This window comes from Cavia porcellus, unplaced genomic scaffold (assembly GCF_034190915.1).
Source record: "Cavia porcellus strain 051 isolate PalLab524CR breed Dunkin Hartley unplaced genomic scaffold, mCavPor4.1 scaffold_5, whole genome shotgun sequence".
NCBI lineage: Eukaryota > Metazoa > Chordata > Mammalia > Rodentia > Caviidae > Cavia > Cavia porcellus.
In genome coordinates, this window is record NW_026947488.1 from 63,360,419 (window position 1) to 63,373,567 (window position 13,149).

The 13,149-nt window shown below is 36.9% G+C and overlaps 1 protein-coding gene across 6 annotated transcripts in view; it reads left to right on the top strand.

The window, feature by feature from the left end:
- The window catches only part of Armc8 (armadillo repeat containing 8), a 90,434-nt gene that overhangs the window by 55,781 nt on the left and 21,504 nt on the right, over positions 1 to 13,149 (top strand). For all 6 annotated transcript variants that reach the window (XM_063249055.1, XM_063249059.1, XM_003476511.5 and 3 more), the window contains 4 exons: positions 6,959 to 7,041; positions 7,354 to 7,435; positions 9,270 to 9,356; positions 11,943 to 12,035. In XM_063249055.1, the coding sequence (XP_063105125.1) occupies positions 6,959 to 7,041; positions 7,354 to 7,435; positions 9,270 to 9,356; positions 11,943 to 12,035 (345 nt within the window). The remainder of the gene's footprint in view (positions 1 to 6,958; positions 7,042 to 7,353; positions 7,436 to 9,269; positions 9,357 to 11,942; positions 12,036 to 13,149) is intronic.

Sequence of the window (13,149 nt, forward strand, 5' to 3'; positions counted from 1 at the left end):
GACTTGTTATTTTTTTTTCTTAAAGGCTCTCTGAAGTATCTTTTTTCCTCCTGTCAGTATACTTGGATCATTGTGACCTCTTTTGCCTACTAGAATGTGTAAATCTTTATTGTCCTAGGATATTATATATAATCTGTGGTTTCTACAGCACTAACCACTTAGAGTTCTTCTCTTTTTTCCCCCTTTTTCAAAAGCAGATCTCAGTTTAATTAAGACTAGCAAAAATCTCATCCTTACAATACAGTGAATAGAAAAGATTTAACAGGAGAAATAAAAATCCGAAAGAGCTCCAAATTTGCCACAGTTTAACTAACCCAGTACTGGTGATTACATGAAATTGAATAAGACTATTTCTAGGATGTCTTCAGATTTTAACATTAATCAACTCAAAAATTAACAGAACTGACACTTTATGATAGTTTTATCTGCTACCATTAATGCTATACAGAAGAATGTAAGAGAAATGGTTTCCTTATTGACCCTGTTTAAGAACAAACACTACAGCTTCCCTTGCTGGATTCAAAGAAGTCTATGTACTGTTGGAGAACTTTTTTGCTAGTTTTGTTCCCCTAAGTAAGGAGATATGTTGTAGAGATGTACTCTGGAATCATAAATTTTAGGTGATCAAGAATCTCCATGATTTATAGCACATGTCCTTAAGTATTCTGTGATCATCTTAAATTACATGATTACTTACTAAAAAATGGTTTTCAGTTTTTAGCACTGGCTCTCTTCCCAGCCTTTGCTGATTCTATGAATCTTCCCAGCTAAGCTGGTTGTATATGTCTATTGCACTCGAGCTTCTACTTTTATCTTGTAACCCTTCTTTTTCCTTCTTAGTCTGCTCCATTTCTGAAATCAGCCACTTGACTGCACTAATATGAGATTTCATGTTCATAGTGCTTATCTCTTAAAAAAAGAAAAAGGAGTTAGACCTTAAAATTAAGTGACCCATGGTGTGAATCATTCGTGTTGACACTTAGAAGACAAAACACTGTCATCTATACCCAACAGGCCCAATCTCTATTACGGATCCTTCCTGATTTCCTTTTACTGCACCCTGCTTGTCTGCTTAGTTTTTCCTGCTTTAACTAGACTTTCTGGGACTGATAATTTATCTACTAAAGTCTGCCTCTGCTGACTTTCACTGTTCAATTCTGGGTCCTTACTCTTTCTGGTCAGGTCTTTTATTGCACATACTTCATTTGAACTTTTTCTGGAAACATTTTACACAAGCCCATTTGAAGTTAAATTGTATTTGCCTGACGGTTATGCATATTGGCATAAATAATTGATGTTAAAGGAATGACCACTTCACTGTCCCTCTTTTGACCTCAAACCTACCCCTCTGAATTGTCTGAGTTCACTGACACCTCTGGAAATTGACCTAAGTTCGCTTTCAGTTTTGCTTGGCCTGATTTGAATGTAGTCCCAAGTCTAAGCTAAAGTTTTTTTCTAGTACTTAGAGAATGCTTCATGCTTGGGCATCGTGGAAGAATAGTTGTGTCTAGGTTTTTGAAGACTATCTCTGCCTTGAGGGGAGAACGATTTATGTTCTGATCATAAGTAAGTTATGGTTCTAGTGGAGTCCTTGGAGGGCAGGAAAATTCCCTTGTATCTGAAGGCCATTTTCAAATTACTGACATTTTCACGTGTGCTTTAGTATTATCTGGGTTCTGCTTTTTCCCTATGACCTGTAGACTGATCCCTCCTCATAGGGCATCAGGAAGGATGTGTAGTGATTTAGTTCTGTGATTAAGTTAATTTCATAGCCCAGACCCCTAGAAGAGCAGAAAAAGAAAAGTGGCCTCCTCTACTCTGATAGTTCAGTGGATCAGTTTCCTTTCTAGTCAGGCACAGTGTCTGTGTAACAGAGGGTACTGTGTCTGCCAGCGTCTGCCCGCCCCCTCTTTTAGTAGCAGATCCAGCCAGCTGTGCCACAGTGTGTATTTGCTGTGACTGAGGAATCTTGAAATAAGAATCATTAAGGCAGAACAACTTCCAGATTCACTGGCATTGCCCAGTAATTCTTGTAGGACCTAAGATGCTGTTGCAGGGTACTAGGACTTGGCACCCTGTATCATATCAAGGCTTTGGAGCATGGTTCCAGGATCATTAAAAGGCACCATAGAGAACATGTATTATAGCTCTTTAACTTTCCAGCCCCAGGTCTAAAAAGCCGTAATGGTGCTCCTTTAGAGCATCATGTGTCAAGAGACAACAAGAGTAGCCACTACTACCTCCTTTCCTGCTAAGCAGAAAAATTTTTTCTCTAAATCTCTAGACCTTTCCCTGTTGTGTAATCACATTTTTATCCTCATTTTGGTCAGTTTATTTATGATAATACTGCTTTTCTCCATATACAATTGACCTAAATGCCCTCAAGGCTGTGAAACTTGGTGAGATTGCATCACTCGTTCCTGTGGCCTCTCTGGATACCCTTTTGAATTGGAATCCTTGGTTTCCATTCTAATTTTATATTTTTAGCCCTCTTACTGACTGGTAATCTTTTTTTGGTATTTTGAGACAGGGTCTTGCTGTGTATTTCAGACTGACCTTGAACTCACTATGTAGCCCAGGCTGGCCTTGAGATAGCAGTGGTTTTCCTGCCGCAGCCTGCCAAGTGCTGTTACAGGTGTGCACCACCACACTGGGCCAGACTGGTAATCTTAATGGAGAAGGTATCTAAATATTCAGATAGTATGCTTTGTAGAACCCTACCAAAGACTAGAAGAATTTCTGTACCTCTTACTATGGACATTTTGATAGGCTGTTGCCTAGGAAAAGTCAATTTGTGAGCTAAATACAGTGGCATGGCCTGTCATGTCACCACAGTTAGAGACTGAGGCAGGAGGATCTCAAGTTTGAGCACAGTCTAGACAGTTTATGACTTAAGAGAACCTGTCTGAAAATAACAGAAGAGGCCTAGGGATAAAGCTCAGTACAAAAGCCTTGGGTTTAATCACTAGAACCCCACCCCCCCAAAAAAGGCATAGAAAAAGAGGGAAGGAAGGCAGGTCAACATGTACGCAATGGGCAGATACCTCCCGGAAGCCCTACTGCTTTATGACATGGAAGAAGTTTACCAGCCACCTAGTACCCACACTTCAAAGAATCAGGTACCATTCACCCCTAGAAAATGTAAAAAGAAAATACAAACTACACTGTATTGGCTCCCTAATCTGAGCCTGAATATTCACTGGGAAGGTTATTAATGGCTATTTCTTAATGGATAATAAAACTTCAGTTTCTGGCAACATGATAATTTTTCCCAGATTGGTTTTTGTTCACTTGCTGGTTACAAAAGATGAGAAATAAACATTGCTTTCTCCTCCCATTTTACTGAAGGTCCAGAGAATCAAGGGAGTTGCTGGTAGTATTCCATTCTACTACTTTATCCACTAGGTTGGTACCCACTTGTTTTATTTTTAGATCAGTACCTTATTCCATCTTCCAGGCTCTTTATCAGCCGTACTAATTTTGGGAAGGGGCCAGAGTCTGGACTCTAACCCATAGAGTTATCTGCTCCGTCTTTTGTATAGAATTAGGAATTTTAGGATTAGTTTCAGGGATTTGTGAACTGTGATTGTATTGAGTTGTACTTGATTAAATGTCTGCACAAGTACTACTTTGGCCCTGTCCCTTGGTAGATTTATATCTTTGGGTAAATGTGACTAGCAGTTGTTAACCAAAAGCCTCTTTCAGGTTTTGTCTGTACTCAGGTTTCCTAAGCACCAGAAGGCCATGCTAATAGTGTTAGTTCTTGTTGAAGAGTAATCGTGTATCCCATTCATCTTCTCCCCACAACCCCCCATCTTATTCCCTGATAATATAATTGTATCCAGGGGACTACCACACCCAACTGCCTGAGACCGTTGCCCCCTTAGATTTTCTAATCCTGAAAATTATTGATTTAGTTAGGTTTGCCTGTTTCAAGAACAATGACTTTTTCTTGATTAAAGGAACTAGTCAGCCTCTCAATCTTTCATATTGCTGCCGCATGGAAGATTAATTTGGAAAATATTATTCTGATTCCTAAGAAAAGAGTAATATAGTCCTAACTAATGAAGTGAGAATGGTGATGAACATAAGAGGTACTGTGAAAGAAATTAGGTCTTAAGAGAGAAGAATTTGAGGCAAAATTAATGCAAAATTAGTACCTGGGTAGCTGGGAGAATGATAACACCATGAGCAGAGGGAGAAAGACAAAAAAACCAAGAAACAATCAGGTTTAGCAAGGTTGGTGGGGGGGATAAACAGTATGAAACAATCAAAAGTTCCACTGAATATCTGTAGTGTTGTATTTATTAGATGATTGGAAATATGGAATTAGAGGAAAGAATTCTAGGGTAGGATTTAAGGTTAGGAGTTACCCATACTAAACTGGAATTGAAGTCCCAATGTTGTCACATACATAGAGTAGGAGATGGACAGACTGGACCACATGTCCATTTAAGAATGAGAAGTAGAGAGGAAAGCTGTGAGAGGTCAAAGTGTAAGTACTTCTTGTAAGTAGGGATGGAAATGAGAAATGAAGTAGGTTGATGGACATAACACAGTAGGGTGGGCAGAGAAAGGTGTATGAGGAGTGAAGAGGTGTCCTGTGAGTCGTGGTGGCTTCTACACACACACAGTGTGTGTGTGAACCCAGGACCTTCACATTGACTTGTATCACTACCCATTTTATTTTTAAAATTCTGAAGCAGAGTAAATTGCTGAGTTGCCTGGGCTGGAGCTTTCCATTGTCCTGCCTCAGCTTCTAGAATGCTGGGATTAGAGACATGCACTACCACACCCAGTTGGTAGAAGGACCCTGAGCTTGAAGTACTTGCATAGCAAGGGGAAAGAAGAAGAATAGAGACATTTAAATCATCCTAGGGAGTAGGATGTTGCACTAAGCATCGTGGCACAGTCCTGTAGTAGGTTTGTAGTCTTAGCTACTTGGGAGGCTGCGGCAGGAGGATCACTTGAACACCAAGTTAAGACCAGTCTGGACAATATACCAAGACCATCTCAAAAAAAAGTATGTGTGTGGGGGGGGAATATTGACACGTCTTGTGTCCCAGGGGAAAAAAAACCTGTGAATTTAAAGTGGGTGCAGCAGAGGGGTCTAGAAGAATTTGAAGTGGGAGGTAGACACTACTGAAAATACAGGAATCTCTTTGAGCTAAGAGCAAGATTAGTGGACCAACTGTAAGATGTGGCTGAGATGGGATAGACACAGAGAATAGTCATGCTCCCATGTTGGTGGGAAGTTAGAGGAGGACCAAAAAGAGTAGATAGATGGAGAAAGGGAGAAGTGACAGTGAAGACAGAACGGTGTACAAAAAGGTAAGCTTGGGGTCAGTCAGTGTACAGTGGTACCTTGGTACTTGTCATTAATTGGTTCCAGCAGTCTCAATAAGTACTCAGAACAATGACTATCAAACGAAATTTTTTGGCTGGAAAGGATGGCCATTATGAGGCACTTCACCCTGCTAAGTTCTCACTTACATGCCAAGTATCAAATGAGTACTGGGACAAAATTTTCACATCAAAATGTTGAGTACCAAATTTGACAAATTTCATAGCAATCAAGTACCAAAGTATGACTGTACATATTCTTGGCCACTTTGGAAGCTGTAAGACATTACATGAAAATTATGATTCCTAACCTACAGCTCAGTGTGGTTCCCAGTTCTTAATAATATTCTTTTTTCTGGTCACTGCTCATTTCGACTAGATTATCTGCACTCTTCCTATTTGGCTTTGAACATCCTGAGATTTTTCACCCTCTCATGAAGTCTGGCTTCTGAGTCCTTTCATTTTACTCTAAATCAGTGATCTTCAGCTTTGGGTACATACTAGACTTTTTAAAAATATAAGTGCATGGACACTAGTGTGGTAGACATAAAGACTTTTGAAGCTCTCTAGGGGATTGTTCAGTGTGATCAGGGTTAAGATCCTTTAGTCTAGGTATTCTGCCGGCAGAAATAACAGGTCTCATTAGTCAGTTGCCCATTTTAGGAACACCTGACAAGCATACAGCTAGTCCTCTCACCATGTCAGTATTACAAGTGTGGCAAAGCATATCAATTCTGGAGTTGCATGCCTGGGGCCAGCTCTGTGGTCTTACTAAAATTCTGTGTTCCCTGTAATGCGCAATTTCCTAAACAGTCAATGGGAATGATTTTAATAGTACTTGTGAAAGAATAAGTTAAATCAAATAATGAGATATGCTTAGCACAATGCCTGGCACATCAAACTCAACAAAAACTCATTGTGTCTGTTAATATTTTTGTGATTACAATAGTACTTTAATAGAAAGCTGTTTTTCCATAGGCTTTCACAGATTAAACTTAAACTTCCTCTGTGCACCATTTATTTTGAATCTGTACTTTGCTTTAGGAAGGAAAACTGCAAGTTGTCTTATTTTTAAGTTAAAAAAATAAAACTTCATGATTGTTATGATTACCTGTGGCATGTACTAGTGAAAGATGGTTACCTTTATAAATATTTAACTTCATTTCAATCCTGTTAATAGGAACGTAGCCACAGAATGACTGTCACAAAATCAGATTTTATTTCTTCATGACATTTCAAGTGTGGACTGATTTTTCTAGAATCTCACTCTGGCAAGAACCTACCTACTAGGGCTTCGTGTATACCGTCCCCTGACCCCAAGATTGTGTATGCAACAACTCTGGAATGTTCATGCCATATAACTTTCGTTCTAGGTATCTTTAAAAATAAACATAATCTGCCCCATACTACCTGTCAGCCTGGCTTGTCCTTAGTGTGCTATTCTTACCTTTCTGATGAGCTGCCTACCTTACTACAAAATGATTGTCCCAGACGTGAAAACTTTTGCCAAAAGCAGTGTTAAGCGTTTAATGGGCGTTAACAGACTTACATTTACAAGCAATAAAGTTTATCACCTTTGTGTTGTTATTTATGCAGCATTAACCTTTTTCTCCAGATCATTGAGACTGAAAATATGATGGACCGAATTGTGACTGGCTTGTCTGAGTCTAGTGTCAAGGTGCGCTTAGCTGCCGTCAGGTATGAGCTTTAAATGGTCTGAATAAACATCCTTTGCTGTGTGTTTAACCTACTTCCTTTCCAGTCCTTCATTGAATAAGTGCAGAATATGAATGTTAATGGAAAGTATGTTCAGGTGAATTCAAACAGTGTATAACATTGTCTCACAGAGAACCTGGCCTCCAAAGCCTAGGAGATGTCACCATGTAATTGACTTGCTGTCTACTCTTAGATATACTTGGAGTGTACATTAATAATAGTGAAAAGCCAAGCGGTTTGTTTGAAAAATAAGTTTGGGATTCTTGGAACACTAATTTCAATTATTCTTTGTAGATGTTTGCACAGTTTATCCAGATCTGTGCAGCAACTACGAACCAGTTTCCAGGATCATGCTGTGTGGAAACCTTTAATGAAGGTAAGAAGGTCAGGTCATCTTGCCACAGAGCCTTTGTGAGCTGAGCTAGCCAGCAGCACTCCCCTAGTCTAGGAATATGTCTGATTTTTGCTATGGTATTTTTTTAATTTTAAAAAGAGAAAAGAATAAAAATGATGGTATAGAATTTCAAAACAAAATAATGTTAACAATGGTTAATATATTGCATATTATTGTCTTCAAAGTAGTTGCTCAGGTTACAAGATAAAGGCATGAAAAACTGATCGAAGCACAAACCATTCTTTTTGATGAACTAGTAGAGATTAGTAATATAATTTTATATATATATATATATATATATAAAATCTTTTCCCTTTGTTCTTTTCTCCTTTCCCCCATTCCAGTTATTCTTTCCTGTTCAGCAGTTTCTTCCTCTTTCACTTTGACAATATTTATTGTACATTTTGGATCTTATTTGCTCTTTCCATTTTTTATACTACGAAGACAATATGATGTTTATACAGGAGTCTGATTTATTTCACTTAGGAGTACGGTGTTTGATCTACTTCCATTCATTGACACTCCTCCCTGAATTTCACGCTGTTGGACATATGTTGCCCTTCTGAATATTTCGTCTTCCTTGTTATCCTTTTGTGTCCTGAAGCTCATTAAGAGTGTCCAAACTCAGAAAGATTATTCATTCACAACCCTTTCTGCAGCAGCAGCATTGATGCCTTTCCACAGTTGGAAGGCGTTGGTTCAAGGAATGTGCCAGTTCTCACACACAAAAGTCCATTTCAGACCCACAGTACTTTTGTACCTCAGAATCAGATTTGGCATTCCTGAATTTTTGAGATGATTTTTTGTTTGTTTGTTTGTTTGTTTGTATTGATTTATTTATTTGGTATTGGGAATTGAAGTAACAACCTGACACTTGCCAGACAGGTACTGTGTCACTGAGCTATAGCCCCAGCCCAATTCCTACATTTTTGAAAGCTCTTCTCAGTTAAATGATGTGCTCTTATATTGTTCATATACTTACAATCTTATTCTCAGATTTACCTTTTTCATAGGCAGCTTAATCTTGATTTATTGATTATCCATTTAAGATTTTTTTAAAATTGCTCTTCTGCTTCCTAAAATAAATCCCTTTGCAACTAGTCATTTTCTGAGATTGCACAGCTCAAAACCCCATTGTCATACAAATCAGAAATAGAACAACATATGTTTTCTAATTCTCTTACAAGAAGGTTTGATGAACACTTTAGAATTTTGTGCACTTGGGTACATGTGCATATAATTATTTTCAAGCTATGACTTTGTGGCACATTTAAAGTATAGTATTAAAAGTTCAGAAATAAACTAATGATTCGTTTCAGATTCTTTTAGACTTCTCATAGTTAAGCGGTTATTTATATATCTGCTTGTTTTTCTCTTTTGTATTTCCATATTTTAAGCTATTGGTTAGCAGACCACAAATGAACAGCCATTCAATTTTAATTAAAATCTTGTGGGAGTTTTTTTTTGTTGTTGTTCCTATTGTGATGGAATTTTGTTTGGTTGGTGATAGATGTCACCTTCTGAATTCCATGTTGTATTTTACATGTTGTATCTCTCCAGTATGAGAAATTAAATTGAAAGGTGGGGTATGCATGTGCGTGCATATGTGTGTGTGTGTGGTACTGAGTATTGGACCCAGGCCTTGGCACTTGATCTGCTACTAAGCTACAGCCCCAGTATTTTTTCAGTTTTTATTTTGAGACAGGTCTTGCTGAGTTGCCCAGCTCTCCTTATTTTTATTTTTACTTAGTATTCAGTGATATGTCTCACTTCCATGATTCTAAAACTTAATGATATCTTTTTTTTTATTCCATAGGTTTTACAAAATGCACCAGATGAAATCCTAGTAGTAGCATCATCCATGTTATGTAATCTGCTTCTTGAATTTTCTCCAAGCAAAGAGGTTAGTATTGATTTTTTTCTTCCAAGGTGTTGCCCAGTCTAGTTAGAGTTTAGATACCTTTTTTACAGCAGTTAACATTGAAATTTATGATTTAGGTTCAAAAACTACCTTTGAATTATTTGATTTAGGAAAAGGGGCAAATCATTTTTAAATATGATTATTTTCCCTTTTTTGACCTAGCATATTCAGCTTCATCATTGTGACACATGACTGTAATCCTAGCTACTCCAATTTCTGAACAGGAAGATCCCCTGAGCCTTAGCTTAGGAGTTTGAGACAACTCTGGGTAACATAGAGTGACCCTGTCTCAAAAATAATAAATAAACTGAACATGTTATATACACCTATAATCCTACCTTTCAGGAGGGTCACAAATTGGAGCCGAACCTGGGTAATTTAGCAAGATCCTATGTCAAAATAAAAAATGGACTGGAAATACAGTTCACTGTAAAGGCCTAGGGTTCATTCTCCAATACTGAAGCATGCATACATTAAATAAATAACAGCTTATCATCAGTCTAAACTACTTGAAATTATAAATATCAGAAAAAAATTACACAATAATCTATATTCAAACTACAGTATATTTGCTAAAAATATTTAATTTTATAAATCAGGGTTATGAGCCATTTCAAGGACATAACTGCTGGCACCAAAAAATAATCTTTTAGTGTTGGTTGTCAGAGGAAGGATTGAATGCAGGGATTTTTTTTTTTTTTCTCTTCTGCATTTTTTAAATTATTTGACCTTGTATTTTTTTAATGGACAAAACTAAAATTAATAAAAGAAGAGGGAAACCTTACAAAGTTAGTTTTACTGTGTTATTATATCTCTCTTAACAGTATACATGAGGTCCTGGATTCAGCCCCTGCAGCAGGGGTACGGTTGGGGTACAATTATGAACTTGTTTTGGGGCACTTACTAGTTGCATTTTGGTAGAGTTTATTTTCTGTGTACCACCTGCAGACTTTGTTGAAACGAGAAAGACAAATTGATAGCATAATAATTCAGAGATAGTTAGTGCAAATTCTCAGAACCAAAGGAAAGAAACTGGCAATTATTCTAAAGAAAGAGGCAGTATACAGTAGATTTTCTAATCTGTTCTCCTGCGATTCATAATAGTTTCTTAACCTGATTAGAATCTGTTACAGCCAATCTGACACCATTTATCATCTAGAAAGAGTTCTTAGATTGCCTAGAAATACTTTCAGCATATTTAACATGTAATTACAAAATAAAGTAGTTGAGTTCAGGCAAAGAATCATTAAAATAATTGATTTAATATTAAAAGTAAACCAAACCACGGCACAGTGGTGGATAATCCCAGCTACTATAGTGGCTGAGGCAGGAAGATAGCAAGTTCAAGCCAGCCTGAGCAACTTAGTAAAGCCCGGTCTCAAAAACGGAGAAAGTGGGTAGTAAGAGAGAAGGACATAGCTTAGTGGTAGAGAGCTTGTGTAGTAGCACCTAAGTAAATAAATAAATGAAAATCGAAATTCTGATCTGGAAGGGAGGAAGTTTTGGGGGCCACTTGACAGAACTGGAATAGGGATAATAGATTAAAAAAGGTATTGTTTGATTTTAATATCAACTTTTGTGAAGTCGATAGTTAAAATGTGACTTAAGCGAACATCCTTGTTCTTAAGAAATACACATTAGAGTATTAAGGGAAAAGGCATAATTTATACACTATTTTCAAAATGGTGGGATAAATAAATAATGTGGATATAGGTATATAGAATGAGGCCAATGCTTAGCCATTATGACAAAATATTAAAAATATCACTAGCTGTGCAAGTAGGGGAATATTACCCCCAAAAAGTATCACGATGAGAGGCACTATCCTTTTTCTAGTTATATAGACCTGTATTCCTTAAAGTGTTTCTAAAATTCACTTGATAGGTGGCCTTTGAACATTCATTAATAACAGAAAAATCTTAATCCTCTTAAGTTAGAATTTCCTACATACTGCCTACTCTCATAGTATCCCAAGTATAATAAGTGGTCAAGGTAGCGCATGGTATTTTAGATGTGACATATGGCATGACCACAAAAGTATAAGTCTGTTTTGCTTATGTAATGGATAAGTAGTAGTCCTGAAAGTACTCCTCAGAGATGAAATCTGCAACATGTCTGGAATGAAACTGACAATTTGGAAGGAGGATGATATGGTTATCTAAGTATATTATATTTCTCCACTTACACCAGCCACGTTGCTTCCTCGTCACATTTTATAAGCAGCATACAAGACATGTACATAAATGAAACAGGGAGTTACAGTCTCAGGACAGTGAAAATGAGGGTAGAAAACTAGATTCTGAGAGCATGGGTGAAATGTTCAGATAACTAAGGTTTTCCCAGATTCTTTCAGAACTAAAAGAACAAGGAAAAGAGCTTTTTGAGTTTTTTTGTGGAGAAAGATTGTTCTTGCCCTACTCAAAGTGACTTTAGTGCCTATATTACTCTTGCTTTATGAAAGTTGCTTGAAATTGTGTTAAAATAGAGAAGGAAAAAAAAATAGGGTGCTAGGGCATATACACAGTTTGCAAATCCGTTTTTTAAAATTTTTCTTTTCTTTTTCCACAGCCAATTTTAGAATCAGGAGCCGTAGAGCTGCTTTGTGGATTAACCCAAAGTGAAAATCCTGCCTTAAGAGTGAATGGAATTTGGGCTTTAATGGTGTGTTACCTTTTTTTATGTCATAATTTACAAAGAGATTAGAGCTATTTTCACAGATAGAACTGTAGACTGTGTTATTTGAAATATCTAGAATTTTCTTTTTTAAAAATCTGACTATTAAGGCCCAGTTTTCTAATGATTGAAGGCTTGGAAGACTTACTATTCAGCTTTCAGGTTTATCTGTTAGCAGAATTAACACCTCTTGTGAGCAAGAGGGCTATGCCTCCGTTCTCTTCCTCCTCCTCCTCCTCCCCCCTCTTCTCTTCTTCTTGTTGTTGTTATTGTTACTTAAAGCGAACAGTTGTTGAAATTTCACTTTGCTGGTTTTAGAGCAACAAATTTTTTCTTATCATGGATATATATAAAAAGCTCCCTATTTTACAAAGCACTGCAGGGCAACTTTTTTAAATAAATTAGGGAGTATTCTTATCAATTTTACAAATAGTGGCACAAAACAATTATTTTTTAATTGACAAGTAAAAATTGTATGTTTATGGTGTGCAACATGTTTTAAGATATATCTCAGTGTAGGATTGAGCCACTTAACATGTATATTGCTTTACATACTTACCATTTTTTACAGATTGATTAAATGACTTGCCAGGTAAATAAATACTTAAATCTCTTAGATATAATTTATAATATTAGACTAAATTTATGAGATCAGAGAACAGCTTTTCTTTAAGATTATTGAAGATATTAAATTATAAAAGGAGTGCTCCTACAATGGCCTTTTTAGAAACATAACCATAGTAGTTACAGTTTTATTGTGTATCAGACACTAAGCTAGGTGTGTTATGTATTTTTTTACCTCTAATTCTTATTTCACACTGTAGTGGATCCATCTACCTTAGAATAGGAACCAAGGACTCAAGAGGATAATGCCCCACAGCCAGTAAATGAAAGAAGCTGGACTAAGCCTGTACGCTTTTCTGTATTTCATGCTTTATTTACTATATTTTTGGAATGGAACTTGAACTTTGGAATGGAAATAAGCACCAAGTCCAGTAGTTTCATGATTATTTTTCTACTCAACTTTGTACAGCTTTTAGCTCTTCTTGAAACTTTTCAGGGACTTGAGTTGGCTGGTTGGTTGGTTGGTTTCACTCACTTT